At 46.4% G+C, this 22,288-nt stretch overlaps 1 protein-coding gene across 1 annotated transcript in view; it reads left to right on the forward strand.

Annotated features, from left to right (window-relative positions):
• The window catches only part of TMEM132B (transmembrane protein 132B), a 371,639-nt gene that overhangs the window by 342,814 nt on the left and 6,537 nt on the right, over positions 1–22,288 (forward strand). The window contains exons 6-7 of the mRNA XM_055323120.1: positions 16,343–16,548; positions 20,003–20,273. Coding sequence (XP_055179095.1) covers positions 16,343–16,548; positions 20,003–20,273 — 477 coding nt within the window. The remainder of the gene's footprint in view (positions 1–16,342; positions 16,549–20,002; positions 20,274–22,288) is intronic.

Raw genomic sequence — 22,288 nt, forward strand, 5'->3', positions numbered from 1 at the left:
GGATGGTGAATGCAATTTCATGGGGCAAGGGGCTTATGTGCCAGAGATGATGCTGCCATTCATGGATGAGGGGGACAGGCTTGGAGTCTGGCGGGCATGGATTCGAATTCTGCCCTAGCTGTCACTCTGGGAAATCTTGTGGAATCTGTCCTTCAAAACAAGCCTCAAAGACCGATTTTGTGTATGGTAATAACTAGCATTTATTGAGCCCTTCTTATGCACTGACGTCTGAGCTCTTCATGTGTATCAATTCATGTAGGCTCTCCCCTCCCCGGATTATCTGTAAATTGACTTATTTTGTGCATATCCTGAGATTAAGGTTATTGTTTCCTAATGATAAAAATATGTCTCGTTTTTCTCTTAAACATTTTAAATGTTTATAGAGAAATTCACTCATGTTAGGAGCTAGTGAATATAAAAAGAAATACCACAAAGTAGAGCTGGGAGCCTTTTCCCAGCCAAGAGTTAGTTACACGTCCTCATGAGACATGACAGGCATAGATGAAAGGAGTCACCTGAGGAGCTCACAGATTTTCCCCAAATATGCAGGGAATTCAGCATGAGCAATTTATTAGCGTTCTATTGATGTGTATTGCCAGGTCAATATGGACTTTCAGAGAGTAATGCTGCCTTTTGCAGCTGTTGGAAGTATAAATTCTGTCTCAGCTGAAAACAAGGGAACAAGATTTCTCAGAGGGGACAGAGTGGCTCATGCAGCCGCCTATTACACAAATGGACTCTAATCTCTTCCATTTTTAAGAAGGATGGGTTTCCAGCAGTAAAAGATCATTTATATTCAATACAATCAATTTATTCATTTTTTACTGATTACATCTTCTAAACTGCTGTTGGATTAATTTGCCATGGAGACATTTAAGGTTGAACTTGAAATGCTAAAAGAAAAGCTCAGATTTTAAAGGAGTTCTGTTGACTTCCGTTTGCCCTGCAGCTTTGGGTTAGCCTTCTAAAGAACCCCCACCCCAAATGTGCCATATATTTTTGACCACTTCTAAAGCTCAGTGTAACAGGCTCTTTTTAAAAATTAAAGACCCTAGCCCCAAGCGATTGCCCTAATAAAGTCATCCCTTAATGTTCTGGATAGCCGAGCACTTTCCATCATCAAGGGTTCCATGTGTATCACTCCCCTGGATGTATGTTTCCAGGAAGAGAGAGGAATATATCAACGACTTCCTGACATCCTTTGTGTCTAACATTTAATAAATATTTGGGTTGCACTCTGACTTCTTTTCCTTCGAGCACCGTTATGCAAAGAGCAGTAGCCAGCCATGTGCTAAGACTGCCTATGTGTCTGAAGGTCACTCCTGGGGGCGCTGGTTTCTCCTGTGCCTTCATTGATAGCCCTCTTGAGTGACAAGGTGATACTGGGAATCTTGCAGGATTTCCCAGCTCTGATTACAGTGCTGGCACTTGGCCCTGGTGAGGGAAGAATGGACTTTAGTCAAATGCATTGGGCAAATGAATTTTGGTTTCATAAATGTGATGTAAATAATATAGAATAAGTTAAACATCTACTGGGATACACTTCCTAGCCTGTGTCCATGCAGATACCCTTAATCAATCCCAGCACTCCTTCCAGGTAGAACCCAGATTCCTTCTCAAGATGAAGCTCCCTTGAGTAGCCACTGTGAGTGGATCCGCACTGGCAAGTAGATGAACCTGTTTCCTATTTCTGGTAGAGTCTGAGGAGCTAAGAAAGGTTTCAGTAAGCATAAAAGAGTGTGGTACTATTGAGACTGTGTGTGGACCTCAAACTTTGATGTGTTGCTGAGAAAACCAAACCAAACCAAACTCTTCTGTGCTGTAGCACTGACATCCTATCATAGTCTGTTGACCCTTGAACAACACAGGGGTTAGGGGCACCGGCACCCCCAACCCCAATACCTTACACAGTCCAAAATCATGTATAACTTTTTAAAAATATTTTATTTATTTATTTGAGAGAGAGAGAGAGAGAGAGAGAGAGAGCATGGGCTGGGGGAGGGGCAGTGAGAGGGGGAAAAGCAGACTCCTTGCTGATCAGAGAGCCTGATGTGGGACTCAATCCCAGGACCCGGGATCATGACCTGAGCCAAAGGCAGATGCTTAACCAGCTGAGCCACCCAAGTGCTCCTCAGGTTAATTTTTGACTCCCCCAAAACTTAACTAGTAATAGCCTACTGTTGACTGGATGCCTTACTGATAATGTAGATGGTTGATGAACACAATTTTGAATGTTCTATGTTTTCTATGCTGTATTTTCACCATAAAGGAAGCCAGAAAAAAGAAGATGTTATTAAGAAAATCAAAAGGAAGAGAAAATATATTCACAGTACATACTGTGTTTATGGGGGAAAAAATCCACATGTAAGTGGACCCTTGCAGTTCAAACCTGCATTGTTCAAGAATAGGCCAGAGGCCATAAAATGATAGCCTTTGAGGCAGATATAGCCCTCAAGACATGCTATGTTTGGCCAGGAAAGTACCTTATAAAATATATACATTTAGATGCCAACATTCAAAATTAGTTGATTTCACCAAAACCCTGAGTTTTCTGTTTCTCTTGCAAAGTTGGACCTCTGGACGCAGGCAGTGGTAGGCCAGTGAGTGGAGCTGTCCCCTCTGTGTGGGGCTCGGGGGTCTCCCTTGAGTTTGCCACAGTCCCCAACTTCCCTGCCATTCACAGCAGACCCACCTTCCTTGTTTGGGTCACCTTCCTAGTGTCAGAAGGGTTTGGTTATTGAGCCAACACCCTGAAGCCCCACCCTAGGCCAGTGGTGTGGAAGAGATACGGTCTAACTGTGTGGTTATATTGAATTCTATTGTAAATACCTTAGGTTGGTTAGCTGTAGTAGGTGAGTAGCAGAACAATATACTGGGTGCAATTATGTTAATGTGCTGCAGTGTAAGTAGGGGTTTCCACAAAGCTGAGTCATTTCCCGTAAGAACCACTATAATGTCACCATGAGGCTACTTCTCAGGCTGGACAGAGAAGAGTTTTGACACCCAGAATTTCACGTAGCCCAGGCCATGCTGGCATAGATGCAGAAGCCATTGGGGAGCATCCGGTGACTCCATGCTGTGAGGCATTGCGTGCACACCCGGCCTTTCGCTGTGACCTACATCCAGGCCGGGCTCCCTGGAGCTGGTCACTGGGAGTACAGGTGGGGACGTCTAGCCCTCTCTTGGCAGCTGTGAGCACATCTAGTCTCTGCCAGTGCTTCTCCACTTGGACCCTTCATATCCCTCTCTTTTTCATTTTGGTTTTGCAGCAACTGGTGGTTAGAACCATCATCTGTATTTATGTTTTCCCTTTGCCCAGAGTCTCAGAGATAAAATCTCTCAGCTGCCGGTATTTATGCCTAGAGTTCATAATTCACAGTGTTCTTTTATAGAAAAGTTTCTTCTTTAAAAGAAATTTTCATAAATAAGTGCTTTCAAAGTAAGTTTGGAAAGCATGAACCCGCTCTTTCCCCTGAGAATATGCTTATCCTGCCAAAATGCTTTTCTTTTATGCAACTAATTTATGTGCAAACCCCAAACACCTAAGCTTGTGACTCTGGCATCTTTGCCAATGGAACCTAATTAACTGCGCCTCTCTCTAGCAGGCTCACTGTGTGCAGTCAGAGCGGGTGCGAGAAGCTGGGCAGTGCCATATGCTGGGCTTTCACCAGATAAACAGCTCTTAATCCCTTCTGGGGCACCGTTTGATGAATACGAAGTGCTTGGATCTTTTCCTAAGCTAACAAGCGTCGGTGGTGCTTCTAAAATCTCCCAGTGTCAAGGGATGAGATGCTAGCATGAAAACATTCCTCAGATAAGCATATGCTAAACTTTACAACACATCATCATCTTGGGCCTAATTTCCTGGGTGTAGTTTTGTTTAAGGGGCACAATTTTGGAAGCATTTGTTTGTTAGGGTAGGTTCAAACCTTGTTGAATATGATTTAGACAGAGATTCTTTTTCTTGGTGCGAAAGAACCAGACTTCTTTTATTTCTGCATAGATGTGGTCTGATAAACGGAATGCAGAAATTATGCTCTGCACTAGTGCCATTGATTGAGTGGGACAGGAAATTGGACAAGAGGAATTGTTGGTGGTCCCTGTTGTGCAGGAAATGTACTGGGCTCTTCAAGTGCACAGGACCATCAGTCCCTCCTTACAGTTCAAGTGGATGGAAGCCAGGGAGGCCTGACCAGCCTGTGGGTGATTGTTCGGCCAGTCACTGCCTCCTCTGCTCAGGTGGGCCTTGGATTCATTTTGTGCCCTTGCAGTTCTGCCCAGACCCTGCCATATGTCATCACTGGCCCCGAGCTGGCCTTGAGTTCTAAGGCCCACACTTGTGTGAAAACTCTGTACCTTTAAGACAGACTTATCCCCACCCTCCTCGGGATGCACCCCTATGTGGGGTGTCATCAGATAATCTCTGAGGTCTCTTTTAGCACCAGGACTTCAGGGTTCTGAAATGAAGATATGTGTTAGATGGGAAAGGACAGAAGAACAGTGGCCTCAGTTCTGCCCACACTGGCCCCGAGGTGTGCACTTGCCAAGAGGCCTGGACCACTAGGCAGGTATGGGCTGGCTCTGGACCGACCACTTTGGAGAGATGAGGAAATGGCACATCCCAAGCATGGTCCAGCTCAGGAAGCTAGACTGGCCTGCATGAGAAAGAATAGATGAATAGAAATGTGGCTGAGTGCACAGTTGTGGTCAGGCCTGGAGAGGTAGACTTGGAGAGTCTCCTGAGAGCAGGGACCCTGGTGGGACCAGCAGTGCTGCTGAAGGCTTGTTAGCTGGGTGGATGTGGAGGGGCTCATAGACCTGCAGCCCCAGGCTGCAAACCCTGAGCAGCCCACTTGGTCTCTCTCACAGCCCCTGCACAGTTCTTGTGTGTCTGCAGGGCCCCAGGCCACAGGCTACAGGAAGTCAAATAAGGCAACATGCTTGTTCTCAAAAGACTTGCCTTACAGTCTAGGAGGGGCGGAGAAGTAAGTGTGAGTAGGGTAAGTCTTAGCATATGAAGATTTAAAACAAGGTAGATACAAGGTTCCTGTAGCTGGAGTCCATGGACTTTTTCTCCTAGAGTGCTCTAGGAGAATTGTTTTGAATTTGTATATTTATTCTTTATGATAGTCTGAAGAATATCTAAGCAAAGTGTACCCACTGGCAGTAGATGCAGACATTGCTACTTGATTTCGGTTCTGATGTTTGCATTTGTCTTTATGACCATATGAGGGTTCCAAAGGGCTCAGGGTTGTATCACATGATTATTTACCTCTTGGCCATTCAACTCTATGCAGTTGGCCAAAAATAACATGCACTCACATTTACATACATACATATGGTAGGAATGATGCATCTGGTAATTTGGCTCTCCTTTACTCTGCCTGGTAGAGTGTAAGTCAGTACGTTTCAGCACAGTCTGTGGGGAAGATGTGTGTATGCTGTAAGCATTTGGCCACCATTGTCAAAGATGCATTGTGCATAGATCTGGGGCTGGGCAAGTGGGTTGCAATGGCTTCATTGATCTCTTCCCCTTCAGAAAGACATTGAAGAATGTACTGAGGCCACAGAGCATCCCTTTGACCAATGAAATGTTGGAGGGCCTGAAAAATATCTTTACAGAAGTCATAGGCAGTAACAACAACCGGGAGAGGCCGATAACGCTAGAGTCCTCCGCATCGCTCGAGTGTCCCATGCAGAGAGAAATAATGAAATAACTTGCAGATACCATCCATTTTTGCAGTTGTGTGTTACATGTAAATTATACATATTACTCACATATATACATGTTGTCGTACGTACTTTTGTATTGAAAAATTGTGAATTCTATGCCTTATAAACTAAAACAGAGGTCTTGTATGATATTGGTTGGGTGCAATTTTCCTTCCATTAACTTTGGAACCCAATGGCCATCTGCATGGGTCATTGAGAAAAGAAAGATATCTTTTATATGCAAATGCTATATGTTTTTGCCAAGTGAGGCCAAATGACATTGCAGATGAGGAAGTTAAGACTCCGGTTATCCTTGCTCATTGTCACACAGTATTATGGCGCATAGTTCAGTGATGTTCTAGGGACAGTGAAGATGACCAAGGTCATACGTTAATGCTTACTTACAGAAGGGACAAGGTAGATGATTATGTCAGAGAGGTGGATGCATCTGATTTACAAAGCCTAGCATCACCTGAGGACCCATTTGGGGACAGGTGCATTGTTAGGTCCTAGAGATTCTTATTGTATACATTTTAATCTGAGCACAGTGCTGTTTGCCAGAGTAATGCAGGACTTTTTAATGAGGCAGCTTAAATTTAACTCAAACTGCTTCCTTTAGATGCAGTGGATCCACTATTTCCCAAGGTGGCAGTTTTAACATGCTTCTTCCTGAACAGAAGACCCTTGTTCTTAGGGCACTGTGCAGTGTCTATGGCAGCTGCTGTGACCTCCCCAGCCAGGCCCCTGAGGGAAGCTGTCTCTGGCCATTCTCTTATCTTTGCTTCCAAGTGCCTTGTGGGACTCACAGAGGTCCCAACAGGTACAAACTCCCCTCCATTCATAGGCCCAGGGCCCTTCACTCCTTCACAGCAGCCCATACTTGGTCTTTGGCAAGTAAATAAAAATTTTCACATGGATTCCTTTTCCTGGCTTATATGGCATCCAGCAGCATCTGCCCCAGGGAAACACATGTTCAGTCTTCCTTTCTCCCTACAGGTGTACATCTTCTTCCAGATTCCAGGGTAGTCTGGGGCCCCACAGCTCAGTTCTCTGATGGGTTTAAGACGTTTTAACTGCAGTTTAATAGGGAAGGAATTCCATGGAGGAATGCTCTTTGCAGCTTTCTACATCTCTGAATTGAAACTGGGAACTGGCTGATGTGATTCTGTCTCTAGCAGAGAATAACCTAGGCCCCTTATGTTAAAAATACTTTAAGTGAAAACCAAAGAACCAACTGAACAGAGAGAAAGGATCAGAGGTTACTGTAGCCACTATTTGACCAATAAAACAGGAGAGTGTTGGGTCAGGGCACACAGCTTGGGGGAAGAAGGCTGACTCTCCCTCTCCATGACTAACGAGGTGACCTAACTGAGCCTTAGTTTCCTCATCTGTAAAATGGTATGAATAACTTTCCCACAATGCTCATGTGCAGAATTTTTCAAATTAAAGGCCACCTTTTATGGGATCCACCAGCATCTTGTAAAAAAAAGTGATGTCATGGGATGGCTCAGAGGTGAATAGCATTGAGAAGAGTAAATAGAATGGAATGGAACAGAACAGGATAGAAAATTCAAAGGGACTTACACATAGTGAAGGTAAGTAGATTTTTATAAAACTTGGGCTTCTCTTCATACTTTCTGTTCATACTGCTTGTGTTTTGGTCATAATGTAAGATGTATTTCTACTCTGGGTTGTGATTCACAACGCATCATCACTAAGTGCATCAGTTAGTTGTTCCTACATAACAAACAGCCCCCATATCTCAATCATAGGCTACCACAAGCACTTGGCATTGCCCGTGGGTCTTCAGATCTACTGGGGTTCAGCTCATCAAGAGGGCAAACAACAAGAGGGCAAACCCAGTCTTTTTAACTATGTTTTAAGTGTTTTCTTATGACATTTTGCTAAAAATTCTGCTGCACAAACAAGTCATTTGCACCAACCCAATATTATGGAAGTAAGAAAGTATATTTTGTGTGCAGTAGGAGAGGCAGCAAAGTCAAGTGGCAAAGGATAAGGATGCAGTACTGGGTAGTCTTGAAATCTGCCACATGTGGCAATTGAGAATCTCAGATGCCATAGAATTTTATAAATTCTAAAATGCAATATTGTTGGGTTTTATCTTGAAGAAGTTCCCCTGCTCTTCCTGTCTTCCTTCCTCCTGTCTACCCATCATGCAGGTGGCGGGCAAGAGAGGTTATATGTATGTAAGAGAAGTCCTCACTAATCTCCACATTTGGACCTGGGAAACTTGCCCTGACCACTCCTGTTTGCTTCTGAAAAAGGCTTTGCTCTGTGTTGCCACCAGTTTGCAAACTATTAACTTTCACTTCAGTCTATGATTTTTTTCCCATTTCCTGTGTTGGTCACTGGATTGAAGAGCCTCCCTGACAAGGTCTCTGTTTTCTTCCTGTTACACAACAGGTACTGGGGAGGGGGCCAGAGCATTACTCTGAGGCATTCTATCGGCAACTTACATCTAGTGCTTACTCAGGAAGCATTGATCCTATTAGCTCATTTTAAGCCGCAAGCTCCCAGCAGTCAGGCAGTGAATTTCTCCTCTGACCTCAGTATCCAAACTCATAGTGGGTAGTGGGTATTTGGTGAGTTTGGGGTGGGGCCAGTGATTTGTTCAGTTCAGGCTGAGAACTCTGGGAAAAGCAGCCATCTGAGCTGGACTTGCTGTCTGACCACTACACCCATATATGGCCAATTTGCAAACAGACCCGGTGAAGTTCAGTGTGGCAGCAGTATTTACTTACTCTTACTATTACCGTTAGTGAAGTTATGATTACATTTGTTCTTTCTGAGCACCCACCATGTTCAGGCTAAGTGAATTCTGTGGTTCATCTTATTTGACACTCAGAACAGGTGTCCTCATCTGTTGTTCCTCCCTTTATGACAGACCTCCTTTAAAAAGCTTGCTATAGCACCCTCCTCAGAAGCCCATTCTATCTTGAGCCTGCCCCCATCAGGCCTCTCCCGTTCCCTAGTGCCTATGTTGAGGTTTCCAGGGAGTCCTGCACGGCTGATGCTAGTGGTCACATTTCTGTCCATGCCTTACTTCCCAACAGCACCGATAACCAGTCCCACCTTCTCTCTGGGGGCCTTTCCTTTGTAACAAACTGGCACCCTGTGTTCAGTGTCCTTGACTTGGTCGTTGTATTCGTGACCTCTCAGTGTTGGCATGCTTGAAGCTTACACATAGACTGTTACTTAGTCTCCTGGCTTTGAATACCATGTGTGCCCGCATAATCCAAATTCATTTCTCCAGCCTGAATCTCTCTCATGAGCTCTAAACGTGAGTTTCCAGCTTCTCCCTGAACATCTTCAATGACTAATAAGCATTTCAGGTTTAATATTTTCAAAACTGCACTCCAGACTCTTTCTCTCTTCTCCAGGTGCCTCTTGTGCAGCTTTCCCTAATCTCAGGGAGGGCAGTGCCATCTGTCTGATTTCTCAGACCAAAAACCATGGCTTCTCTGTCTCTTTCATACCCGGCCTCGTTTCCAGTGGTAAATCCTTCCCAGGGCCTGTGGAATACATCCCGAATCAGGCCACTTCTTACTACCTCCGTCCCTCCCACCCTGACCTGAGCCACCCTTGTGTTACTGTTGGACTGGCTCAATGGCCCCCATGTGGTTTCTCTCATCTTGCGATCCTGCCAGAGGTTTCCTGTTAATGTCATCGAACATGACACTTTTTTGCTTCAGATGCCTCAGCTTCTCATTGTTCTCACTCACTGGGGTAAAATCCAAACTTAGCACTTCCTGTCTCCTCCACTTTCAGAGATGTTCATATCCTCAGAACTCACTTCTCACCTCCTTTAGGTCTCTGCTCAAATGCTACCAGTCCAGGGGAGCCTCCCTGCCTGTTCTAACCAAAAGGGCCCCTCCGTCTCCACTGCCTATGCTTGTACCTGCTCCAGCTGCCTTTCAAACCCACCTAGCCACCTGATTGCACTCCTCCACGAGCTGCTCAGCCTGTCTGTCTCTCCCTTAGACTGCGGGGTCCTTTACAGCACTGACTGTGTGCCCATCACTTCATCTCCAGCACCCAGGACAGTTCCTGGGTCTCTGAAGACATGAACGAAATACCTGTTAAACAAATAGATGACTTACTCTTATTTACAGATGAGGGATGTCAAGCAGAGAAAAGCTTTGTTACGCCAACATATGCTGCGGCCCTGAGCTTATCTCTGATTCCTCTAAATGGTAGAGCAGTGAATGAACATCAGAGCTGGAAGGTTTAGTGCCCCGGGGCAGAGTCTGGCCCCGGAGGACTGGGAGTGACATTCAGATGTGATGAGGGAAGCCTTTGATCGAGGACCCTGGTCTCCGGACCTCTGTCTGGGGCAGCAAGTGTTACTCTCACTCCCTCTCCCTGGACTTGAGGACTAAGGATGAAGCTAGTCTGAACTAGTCTGTTCCTAATGATCAATGACCCAGAGTACATCCATGGAGCCTGAGGCAGGGGCAGAGGGAGTGGGGGACTGAGAAGAGGCACAAGGAGTCTTCTGGGACGACGGGAATGTCCTAGGTCTGGGTGTGGTTGTGGATTCACAGATGTGTGCACTGCCAGACTCCTCCGAGTGTGCCTTCAGACGACGGACGCATAACATAAATTAGACCTCAGTGCAGTGGAGACAAAATCCCAGCGTGTGTATTTAGGTCCTGCTTTTCCCAGTCAAGTCGTTTGGGGGCAGCACGGTGTCTTCTCCTTGCCTGGGCTACACTGAGATACTAACCCTCAGGGTTGAGGAGTCCCCTGATTCAGAGGGGCTGAATGTGAACCCCTGCCCTGGAGAGGCAGCCCCTGCTGGGCCTCAGTCTCCGCATCCCTGCTATGGGTACAAAAGACCTAACTAACATGGAGTATTTGGGGGACTTAATGGGTATACTTCTCAACATAGTACTAAAAGCCATGCGTGGTAAGTGCATAGTAAGCACCAGCACATGATAGCCATTATCCCTTTTTGTGTTTCTTGGAAGTGTACATACTCAAGGCAAGATAAATATCTTTTGAGTACCTACTGCTCCTCAGACACAGTGTATTTTTCTAAACATGGTGATAAATACAAATTGTTTGATCCGGATGACAGTTGAATATCAAAGGTTTTTCTTTTCGCCAATCTTACTATGGGACTTCAGCATTTTCTGTGTGAATTGTGGGAAACATACTATTTGACTGTGTAGCTTTTTTCCTTTCTAGTGCTTTCTTGGTGTGGGGGAGGGGTTGCGAGGGGAGCTTTATGCGCAGTCCGCTTTCTCTGGGGGCAGACAGGCCAGACGGATCATGGGTGTGGCAAACCCAGAGGGGAGCTGATACAGAAACTCAATTCTAGTTTCTCTTTTAAAACAGAAAATGAAGTAAATGATACATCTTACAGGATCCCCAAGGAAACTTATTTTCATTTAGAGAGCCTGTATTTTCCTCTATTACTCTGAAGTAATGTAGCTGCAGAAGGATAATTTGACAGTGAAATGTTAACCTCTGAATGCAGCCTTCCCAAGGTGACACTTTACAAGCCATCTTGCACATACTCACAGACTAACATGGTGGGGACCATCTGCTTCCAATGTCCATATTCCTCTCCTTGGCTCTTCTCATATTAGGATGCTGCTTTTGGGGCTCAAGAGAGCCCCGATGGTATCATTTAGATGAGAGGTGGGAGCTTGGCTGATCTTACCTTGCTGCTGTGTCTTCCTGTCCCCTCCCAACACACATACACATGGGTGACATGACACAGAGATCTCTGTTCCTGGCTAAGAGGCCACATTCATACTAGGAATCCAATTTATCAACTCTTTGACCAGCAGCTTCCTGAGCTTTGCTCTTGGTTTCTCCTACTGGTCTGTCTCCTCTCAGGGTGTATTAAACGAACTTTTGTGTGAATGCCATGAACATGATAACTTTGTCTAAGGCTCCTCGTCCCCCTTCTGACCCAGATGTGCTTCTCATGGGGCACGGGAATGAATGGCACCACAGAGGAAACCATTGAGATCAATTCTCACTGAGTGACTACCTGCTGAACACCTCAGTGTGCCATGTAGACTGTATGTGCCACTGCAGAAGGATGTACAGACCTAACAGTTAAGAGGGGAAAGGTCCATGTTTCTCAAACAGATCACCTCCAGGTGGGGAACAGAGATAATAACAAGAAAACAAGCAAGAGCATTCAGATGGTGCTAAGTCTTGAAAGGCAAACTGTGTAGTGTTGTATAGGTAGAGTGGTCTAGTGTAATCAGTATGGTGTAAGCCCTATGACATGAACGATATGAATGTTTTAAGTGATAATGCTATAGACAACATGGAAATATTGTGAGTGTAGTCTACACAGGAGCACACACATAAATTAGAGGAAAACAGTGTATTGAGGTGCAGAGTGACCAGGTGAGAGAGTGCCAAGTTTAAATTAGAAATGACTCAAGGAATGCCTTCTGTAGAGGCATCTGAGCTGTCCTGTAAAATTTATGCTATTTTTGGTGGTAAGGAACAAAAAACCATGGACCAAACAGCTTTAACAACAAGAGAAAGTAGATTACCTGGATAAGAAGGTAGGAGGTTAGGTGGTTACAGGTGGGCTGGTCTGGTGGTCCATCTTCATCCCAGAGGACTTGCTTCCTTCTGCTCTTCTGTTCTTCATGCACACGGTGTCAGCCTGGTCCGCGCCAGCTCTCTCAAGGCTCTGAGATCACTGCTGCAATCCCAGTTGTCATCTGCAAGGTGACAGCATCCAGTAGGGGAAGGAGGGCAGCTTCCTGGGCATCTCTCCTGGGCAAGGAGACCTTTCCAGTGTCCCCATGAGCTTCTCATGCCTCATTGGCTGGAATTGTGTCACACAGTCTCCCCTAAGCCAATCGCTGGCAAAGAGAATGGGGTAGAATGACTGGCTTGGCAGGGCCCATGGTGGATGGGGTGCAGTGGGTTTTCTGAACAAAATCTTTGTAATGTTAGAAAGGAAGAAGGTGCATGTATGTTGGGGCAGAAGCGCTGGTGTGGGTGGTTGGATGGCCTGTAGGCAGCCAGTTAATGTTTCCACAGACCTGGACAAGTATCAGAATTCAGACATGGGAAGATCATGGAAGGGCCTTGAGAGGGGATGAGTCCAGGAGAGCTCCAGAGAGAGAAAGAGGACCTACTAGGAGGGGTCCTGTGCTGGGAGGCGAGGTGTGTACAAGGCGAGGCTGGAGAAGGAGGAGGTCCAGGTCATCAAGCCTGTAAACCATAATCAGGAGTTTGGATTTTACCCAGTGTGCCACAGGAAGTCACTGGGGAGCCTGACATGAGCGGGAGGAGGAGAGAGCACTGGGCCAGGGACCAGCCATCCTGGGGGCTGAGGGCTTACATCATTGTGCACATACCCCCAAAGCCCAGGGCAAGTAGCACTCCCTCTTCTATCCTGGATTTGATTCAAGGAAAATGAGGATCGTGATGTCCACCACACAGAGTTTTTGTGGGGACTGTGCATTGAGAAGATGGAAGGCTGCTGGGACTGAAGTCCATACAATTGGGAAGTGTGTACTATTTCCATTCTCATTATTCACTGAAGTCATGATCTGTTAAGTCACTGCAGACACTGAATTAGCAGATACTGAGCCTTCAGGTGGAAACACACACATACACATCTCATGCAGACCATACTCTGAAGTCCTAAAAGCAACCTATCCTGTGAGATTCTCTTTATTTTACAAAAAAAGAAAATGAGGTTGGAAAGTGGGAAGCGACTTGCATGAGGTTGCCCAACACGCACTGGAGCAGGGATTTGAACCCAATCTGCCAAGCCCCAGCACAGGAGCTCCTCACACCGCGCTACCCACCCCCTCCTTTGTCCCTTGTCTGGTCCTCTCTGCATGAGGAGTAACACAGGAGGACTGGGCGTCAGCTGCTGTGACATCAGCTGGGAGCTTGTGTGAGGGGCAGGGGACTCAAATTCACCACTCTCTGTCCTTCTTGGCGTTGCCACGATGGTACCATGAGCGATATTAGCAGGGAGATGTATTTGAGAACATGGAGCCCACAAATAATAGGGTGTCCACAAGGAGCAAACATTTATTCTTGGTGGTGCTGAAAATGGGAGAGTCTGAGATCAGAGCATGGGTATCTGGGGAGAGCCTTCCCTCTGGTTTATGGGCGGCTGGCTCTGGTCCTGTTCTCATGGGATGGACCAGGGGGAGGAAGTAAGCTCCCCAGAGTCTCAGAGTGTGTGAGACTCCACACTTATGACCCTATTGCCTTTCAAAGGCCTCATCTCCTGATACCATATTGGGGACTAGGATTTCAACAAATGAATTTTGGAGGGGTCACTCACATGCAGTCCATAAATCTGATACATACTGTGAACATTGTTGTGTACCTCAGGACTTAGCATTCAACAGGATTGACCTCATTTGAGCTGTTGTAATTGAATTAGTGAAGGATGGTGACACATTCTTTGTTTTAAGGGTATGCTGTGTTTCAGGAGAAAGAAAGTAAATGAATTTCTAAGGCCTCTGACTTTGTTAGAGTCTTAATTTAAGTTTTTCCAGGTAGGCCATCCCATCTGCATGAGATTCAAAACTTCTTATGCACAGAAAGGGACTTATGGTCTCTAAAACAGGTGTGTTTCTGCTGGCAGGATGTGTTTCTGTTAAAGGGTGGGAGGGCAGGTGGATGGGTAGCCAGAGACAGGGAGAAGCCAGAATTTTCCACAAATGCAGGAGGTATATACTGTAGGAGGTGGGATTAGGAAAGTTCTAGGACCTGTGTGGACCAGCTGAGCCAGGGAGAGGACAGTATTGCCATCGGTAAGGAGCCTTTTTCTCTTGAGGGGGACCTGCATGTTGCAGCGGAGTCCAGCGATATTCAGGGAGCTTGGGGTCTGTCTCCCAGTGAGTGCTGCAGTGGGAAGGCAGGGTTTTCATGCAGTGAGGCACCCCTCCCAGAGTACCTGATGGAAGGGCAGCTGGGCCCGCCCTGTGTCAGCATTACAGGATTTTAAAATAAGAATGTGGTCCTTTGTTCCCTTTCTGCTCTAATTGAAAATAATGTTCTAGGGCAGCCCTGGTGGCTCAGCGGTTTAGTGCCGCCTTCAGCCCAGGTTGTGATCCTGGAGACCCGGGATCGAGTCCCATGTCAGGCTCCCTGCATGGAGCCCGCTTCTCCCTCTGTCTCTGCCTCTCTCTCTCTCTCTCTCTCTCTCTCTCGCTCGCTCGCTCGCTCTGTGTCTCTCATGAATAAATCAATAAAATCTTAAAAAAAAAAAAAAAGAAAATCCTGTTCTGATTGCTCTCTTCACAATCCTGGGCACACTCAGGAGACAGCCGATTTACTCAGTTCATCGTGTTTGGACGGCTTAGTCCCCATAGGACGGGCATCTGCTGCTGTCACCCTCCAGCACCCTGTCCATTGCTCTGAGGCCCAGGCTTACCCAGTCCATGTTGCTAGGATTTCAGCCCATGTTTCTGTTAGTGACCTTGGTCAGTTCTACTTAAAGATGCTTGAAGACATTGGGACATGGACAGGTGGACGTGGCCAGGAGCCTGATGTGTGGGAAGAGGGCTCGGTGTCCGGCCGCTTATTTTCCTCTTTGGTCTTTGATTTCCTTCTAAGTTAACTGGTCGCATCTGTTCCTTCTCTTCCTGGAGGCACATTCATGCTCAGTACTCTTTCTCTCCAGGTGAATTGGCAGGGGGCGGGGGGATGATAATTTGTCTCAAACAATGAGCAGTTTGCTCTTGGAGTTTGGAAGTTGACACTTCTGATCTTGCTCTGGACCTGAGCGTCTGGGGCTTGCAGGTGAGGCCTGGGCTGTGGGGACCAACTCAGAAGAGGAAGAGAAAGTCAAGAGTAAGTTGTCATTTGTGGCTTGCAAAACGTGGTGGCACCTGAAGTGACCCTCGCCCCCTCTCCCACCCTCCCCACCTATGTACATAAATGACATTTTCCTGATGGTCCATGAGAGAGAGATGTTACCGACACTTTACTGGCTTATCTGGGAGAGGAGAAGTGATATGAAGGCTGGAATTGTGTGATGTGTAGCCAGCTAACACAGGTGCGTTAAAAGGGTACCCCAAGTGCTGAGCCAAAACACTGTAAACACATGCTACTTCCATACTTACAGTTGGCAAAGTTATAGTTTAATGGGGCCAAGTAATTGTATCCACATTTCGTGAGCATTTCCCGCAAAGATTTTAATCTAGGGCAAAGCTTCCTTGGTTTTTCAGAGAAGATCCTCTTTATGGCTTAAATAAAGTGGGTTTTTTCTTAGCAACATATGGCCACCTTTTATGCATCTTCAAATATGGTGCAAGAGTGAAATATGTTGCACCTGGGGTTTGATTATTGGTGGTTTGAGTACATAAAAAAGGTGAGGCAAAGAAAAAACACACAAAAGAGGCAACAAAGGTTATAGAACTCCATTAAATTATGTTTATGGTTTTGCTTGTCAGTATTTCATAATACAAAATGGTTTTCCTGGAGTCTCTTTATCAGTATTTGTCACTAATTAGTGCCTACAAATTACCTTTTGTTCGAGTCATGTTCTTCGGGTTGTCCTTGGTGTCTAATAAATCAGAGTTCATGAACTTTCATTGCTCGTCATGTCCTGTGTTTTCCTGCTGATGCATCCGAGATTCTGACTCTCCCAAAGGTTTCCAACCACTGCGATTCCATCTTTGTGAACGGGAAGGAAATGAAGAGCAAAGTGGACACGACCGTGAACTTCACACACCAACATTTCACCTCCCAGCTAGAGGTCACTGTCTGGGCACCCAGACTCCCCCTGCAGATTGAGATCTCGGACACTGAGCTGAGCCAGATCAAGGGGTGGAGGATCCCCGTGGCCTCCAACAGAAGGTGAGGAGCCAAGGGAAGGCTGAGTCCCCGAGAAAGCTAGGGGATCTCAGGCTTTTGGGACCTAGATCACTGTGGCAGGCTGCTAGCCCATAGGGGCCCATGCCCCAGGGAAGCAGCATCCACAGTGGTCACAGTGGTCTGGGGTTGGGGTTCAGATGGATGGGACTTGGGTATTTACTAGCCTTTTGATATGAGGAAATCATCCCAGAGATGTGAATAATATCCATCGCCTAGAGTAGTTGCTGGGATTCAGGATAATGTTGCACAGCATAAGAAGCACTTAGCATGGGGTGTAGTTTTTTTTTTTTTTTTTTTTTTTTATTCCCTATTCCCTATGTTGTTCATTCCCAGGTCCCTGGCTATAAATGTCAGCCTTCATCTGTGGAGTGTGCAACAGTGGTTAGGTTGTAGGCTCTAGAATGAAGCCATTGAGTTTTCACTCTGGCTTCCCCATACAGAGCTGTGTGACCTTGGGCCAGTTGATGAACCTCTCTGTTCCTCAATGTCTTCATCTATAATCTATAAATGGAGATGGTAATATTACTGAAGAGAGCTGTCCCAAGTATGAAGTGACATATAGTGCAGTAGACAGATTTCTAAAGATGACACCTGTGCAAGATTCCCATCTCCTGGTTATATACTCAAACTCTGATCAGGTACCTCTAGGAAGAGATTTTATAGAGGTAACTAAAATTCTAAATCCACCAATCTTAAAATATAGAGGTTATCCAGGGGGGCCTGACCCGTCTTTTGACCCCTTGAAAGCAGAGTTTTCTCTAGCTGGTGGCTGGTATTGTACAGGGTGCAACCTTTTAAAACGGGGCATGTTTTTATCCAGCATAAATCCCCTGAGATCCACCCCAGGTGTTGGCTGTATCAAGAGTTCCGGTATGCAGTGTTGAGTGGTAATCCATGGTGTGTACTGTCTTAGCGTGCTGAATCATCTGTCCGTGGGGGGCCGCTCACGCTGTCTCCAGGTGGGGGCTCTCACGACAGCTGCTGTGACACTCCTGGACAAGTTTGTGTATGCACCTGAGGCTTCTGGGGAAAGTGGCCAAGAGTGTAATTGTTGGACCATATGAATAGGGCATAGTTTAAAAGAAAGTAGCAAACTATTTTCCAGAGAACCAGTACCATTTTACACTCCCAGCAGCGATGTAAGAATCATTCAGTTACTCCACATCCTTACCAGCGTTTTCAGAGCTCACATCCTATATGGTCCCATTTACAGTGATGCAGAAAATGCATAACAGATTGGTGGTTGCCATGTGTTCAAGATGGTGTGGAGTGTGAGGGAGTGGCCCCGGGCACCCCGGTGGGGACGTACCAGTTCTGTGTCTGGATTGTGGTGATCGTTATGAGAACCCTCAGGTGGCACAATTGCATAGAAACACACACACACATGCACACACACGTGTACTGGTTAAGCTGTGTAAGCTCTGTGGCTTGTACCAGCATCCGTCTCCTGCCCGTGGCACTATGCTGTGATAATGTAAGATGTTAATTCTGCAGGGGCTGTGCAAAGAGTATACGGGGCCTCCTATACATTGTTTTCTAACGTACTGTGAATTTCTAAATAATTCAGAATTTTAAGTTTTTTAAAAAAATAACAGAATGCTGTCTGTCCTAAAGTAACAGAACTGTTTCATTAAGACAGTATTTCTAAAACTTCACTTATTCACCCACCACTTTTATGATGCTGCCACTTTTAAAAGCCCCCCATAATATATACTTATTATTGCTCCTTTTAAAGTTTTAGTCATTTGTTTAAGGGACATTTCACATGGCTATCAAAATTAGCTGAACGGTAAAAATTAACGCAAAGAAAGGACAACACTGGTGTTATGTTCTGCATAGATATGGCTGTTTGATATAGAGCTGGTCTCTAGGTAAGTCAACCAGCAAATGCCAGAGAAGCATTGGAGGTAGCCCAGTGCCAGAAACCTTCGTTCCCTGTGATATAATTAGAAGGATTGATTCTAAAAGTGAAATGGGAATAACTCTTCTGAATGTCATTCTGTGGTGGGGATCCTATGTCCTTCACCACCCAGAACCATCTCACTTACCAGGAGAGATATTCACTCCTCACTCTGGGAAACCCCAAAATGCTTCTCTCTGGGTACTGGTAAAAGTTTTCCTGTTATTTTCCAAATAGGACCTTTCAGGGAGGCAGAAGAATCTAATTTAAAGGAAGTAGGTTTCAGAAGTCAAATTGGCAGTCCAGAAATTTGCTGCTCCCCTGCTCTCTGAGCCTCGGGTCTTCATGTAGAAGTAGGAACGTGTTTCTTGGCTGTTTTGAAGGTGAACAGAGCTCACTGTAATGAGAAAGAGGGTGCAGCAAGCCACAGCAGCCTGGGCGTGGATCTCCCTTTTGATGGCTAGCTAGGTGGCCGGGACCAAGTTGCCTTTCCTCCTGTGCCTTGGTTTCCCCACTGGTAAGATCAGGATAATAGAACACCCTCCCTTCTTGGAGTGGAGATCGAATGAGTCAAATGAATGTGTGTGGTTGGTGTATGGGACGTTGTCCACCTGTCGGCTGTCATGGTCACATGGACATGTAGAGCCAGACCCAGCACATAGTAGGGGTGACTCTGCGTGTGAAGCACTGCCACTCCTGACACCAACCCCTGTCCCCTGATGGTCATAGACTAGTCACCAAACAAGGTCTTTTCACAAAAGCACACAGGACAGGTTCATCTTGAGGGGAAGGTTCTGGAACAGCAGAGCCAGTGAGGCTTTCTCTGGCAGGCTGTATACAGGTGGGGCAAGAGGAGCGGCTGGGGCCCATAGGAGGAAGGCAGAGGCAAGCAGGAACCATGAGCCAGGGTATCCCCAATTTCTACAGGACCCCATAGCTGCTCTGTGGCTGAACACTGTGGGGTGGGGGTTAGGAAAGTGTATCCTGGCCTCCGAGAGCTCAGAGGAAGCCACCCTGTCTGGAGCAGAGGGCCTTGACCAGCCAGGAACCAGTGCCAAGCTGTCCCATGCTGATGGTTCATGACAGTCTTCCAGTCCCTGGGGGGCCGTCCCCACCCTGACCAAGGTGAACTCATGCGCACCTGGAGGGAGTGGAGGGGCAGCCATGCTTCTGCGGGGTTGGGGCCGTGGAAACCCATCCTGGCAAATCTTCCCACCTGGGACCTCACGTTCCCCGCAGTGGGGAGTTTCAGATTGCAGAGTTCCAGAACACAGGATGGGGACACAGCATCTGCCTGTTTGGGGCAGGGTGTCCCGCGGCACTGGGCAGGTGAAGACAGGGGTGGCACTTGCCTTCCGTGCTCCGAGCAGGTGGCAGCATGCATGGTACACAGGAACCACCAGGTACGTTTAGTGAGTGAACTGATGGCGAGCAATACCATGTCACGTATTCCCAACAGTCATGTAGACTCTGCAAGACGAGGTACACAGAGCCCCTTAACAACGTGATGTTCATCTTCGTTTGTTTGTGCCTCAGGCCCACCCGAGACAGCGAGGACGAGGAGGACGAGGAGAAGAAGGGGAGGGGGTGCTCCCTGCAGTACCAGCACGCCACAGTGCGTGTCCTCACACAGTTCGTGGCCGAGGCTCCTGACTTGGGTCAGCTGAGCTACATGCTGGGCCCCGACTGGCAGTTTGACATCACCGACCTCGTAGCAGATTTCATGAAGGTGGAGGAGCCCAGGATCGCGCAGCTGCAGGGCGGCAGGACCCTGGTGGGCCGGGAGCCGGGGATAACCACCGTGCAGGTACAGGGCTTGCGCTCTGTGCTGTGGCCTCGGCCCCAGTCTGTACTGACGAGTGTGCAGGTAGATGCTGCCGTGAAGGTGTGTGTGTGTGTGGGTGTGGGCGCGTGGATACGTGTGCGTGTTTGCACGTGTGTACATGTGCATTGTGCACACGTGCATGTTTGTATGTGTGCATGTATGTATGTGTGCTCATGTTTCTCTTGACCAGCAAAAAGAAAATTTATCAACTTTAATAACCTAATGTGAATTAACATTTGTATTTTAGGGAGAGTTGAGAAAAAAATACCAGTCAAAGCTATATTAAATGCACAGTGGAAAAAAAAAAGAAAAAATAAAAAAAATAAAATAAAAAAAAATGCACAGTGGAAGCAACCTTTCCCCAATATGATAATTCACTCCTCATATATCACTAATAGAAGTTGGTTAAACTTGAGAAAAACTAGTTTTCTAGTTTTATTTTCCTAACCTTGAGGGTTTTTATAAAAAAGATTTTATTCATTTATTCATGAGAGACACACAGAGAGAGAGAGAGAGAGAGAGGCAGAGGGAGAAGCAGGGAGCCTGATGTGGGACTCAATCCTGGTCTGCAGGATCATGCCCTGGGCCAAAGGCAGATGCTCAACTGCTGAGCCACCCAGGCATCCCCCAACTTTGAGGGTTAATTGTGTAGCTACATATTACACTTTGAACAGTGGACAGAAAATTTTTAAATAGCATGTATTTATGCTAAAAATAATTTTGAAATCCACAACTACATGCTTATCTGTTTTATTAGAGTAGTAGTAAAAGTATTTTTCTGGTCCGGTTTAATGGAATAATTATGCAGAAATGACGCAGCGTGTTTTTTAGTATAAAATGTAAAGTTGCCACTGATAGTTAATTAAGTCATATTTTAGGTGATGCCAAAGCTGATTTTGATGAAGCTGGATTAAACACGCTATATTTATATTACTTCTCTATTGTTGTGTAGCACGTTATCACAAAATGAGTAGTTAAAAGCAGCATCAATTTATTGACTCAGTTCTGTAGGTCAGGAGTCCATGTGAGCTGGAGTGAGTATCGCAAGGCTGAGACAAAGGTGGTGGCCAGAATGGGCTCATGTGGAGCTTCGGGGAAAGATTCCCTTCCCAGCTCATTCAGGCTGTTGGCAGAATGCACTTCCTCATGGGTATAGGATTAAGCGGTCTGTTTCCTGTTGGACTGCCAGCGACGGTCAGTCACTACTTCTAGAGGACACCTGTGTCCCTTCTCATGGGGCCCCTCCATTGGCAGTAATGGCTGGGTCAAGCCCCTCTCACACTCTGAGTCTCTGTGACTTTCCCTTCTGCCCCCAGCCAGGGAAGGCTTTCTGCTTCTATGGGCTTCATGTGATGCCATTGGACCCACCTGGATAGCCCAGGGTAAGCTCCCTATTTTAAGGCTAGCATGTAAACGTGACCTGATCCTGAGCGTGACTTCTCATCATATTCCCATGCTTGAGAAAGCAGTGAGGACATCTTTGCAGTGGAGGGGGAACATTCTAGAAATTCTGCCTACTGGATATTCCTCTCCATTTGTTCGTCACCCCTGGTGCAAACGAGAAGATAAATTAGAAGCAGAAGTTTCTTAGGATGTAAAAAATTCCTCTCCTGCTTTGCTTAGGTGGCCCCTTCAGCAATGGCACAATGGCCCACACCACGATCACTGTTGTCCTGTAGTGAACTGCTAACTGCCTCCCAGTAGGAGAGCAAGAGAAGGGGGCCAAGCCCTGTCCCCTGTAAGAGCTTTCCCACAATTCTGCCATTTTCACATCTAAATATTAGTGGTTGGGAAACAGTCTTTAGCTGTTGCCTCTATGTTAAATTGAGCTCTTCTTGGGAAATACACTGGTATTGTCATGGCCAGAGTCAAAGGAAAGGAAATGGGCCAGCATGGTATTTGTCGAACACTTCTACTTGGTGAGTTCACTCAACCATTGGATACCCCGTGTGCCCACACGGTTCCCACAAGGGCACCCATCCAGCAGAGAATGGAGG

This window comes from Nyctereutes procyonoides, unplaced genomic scaffold (assembly GCF_905146905.1).
Source record: "Nyctereutes procyonoides isolate TBG_1078 unplaced genomic scaffold, NYPRO_anot_genome, whole genome shotgun sequence".
Classification (NCBI taxonomy): Eukaryota; Metazoa; Chordata; class Mammalia; order Carnivora; family Canidae; genus Nyctereutes; species Nyctereutes procyonoides.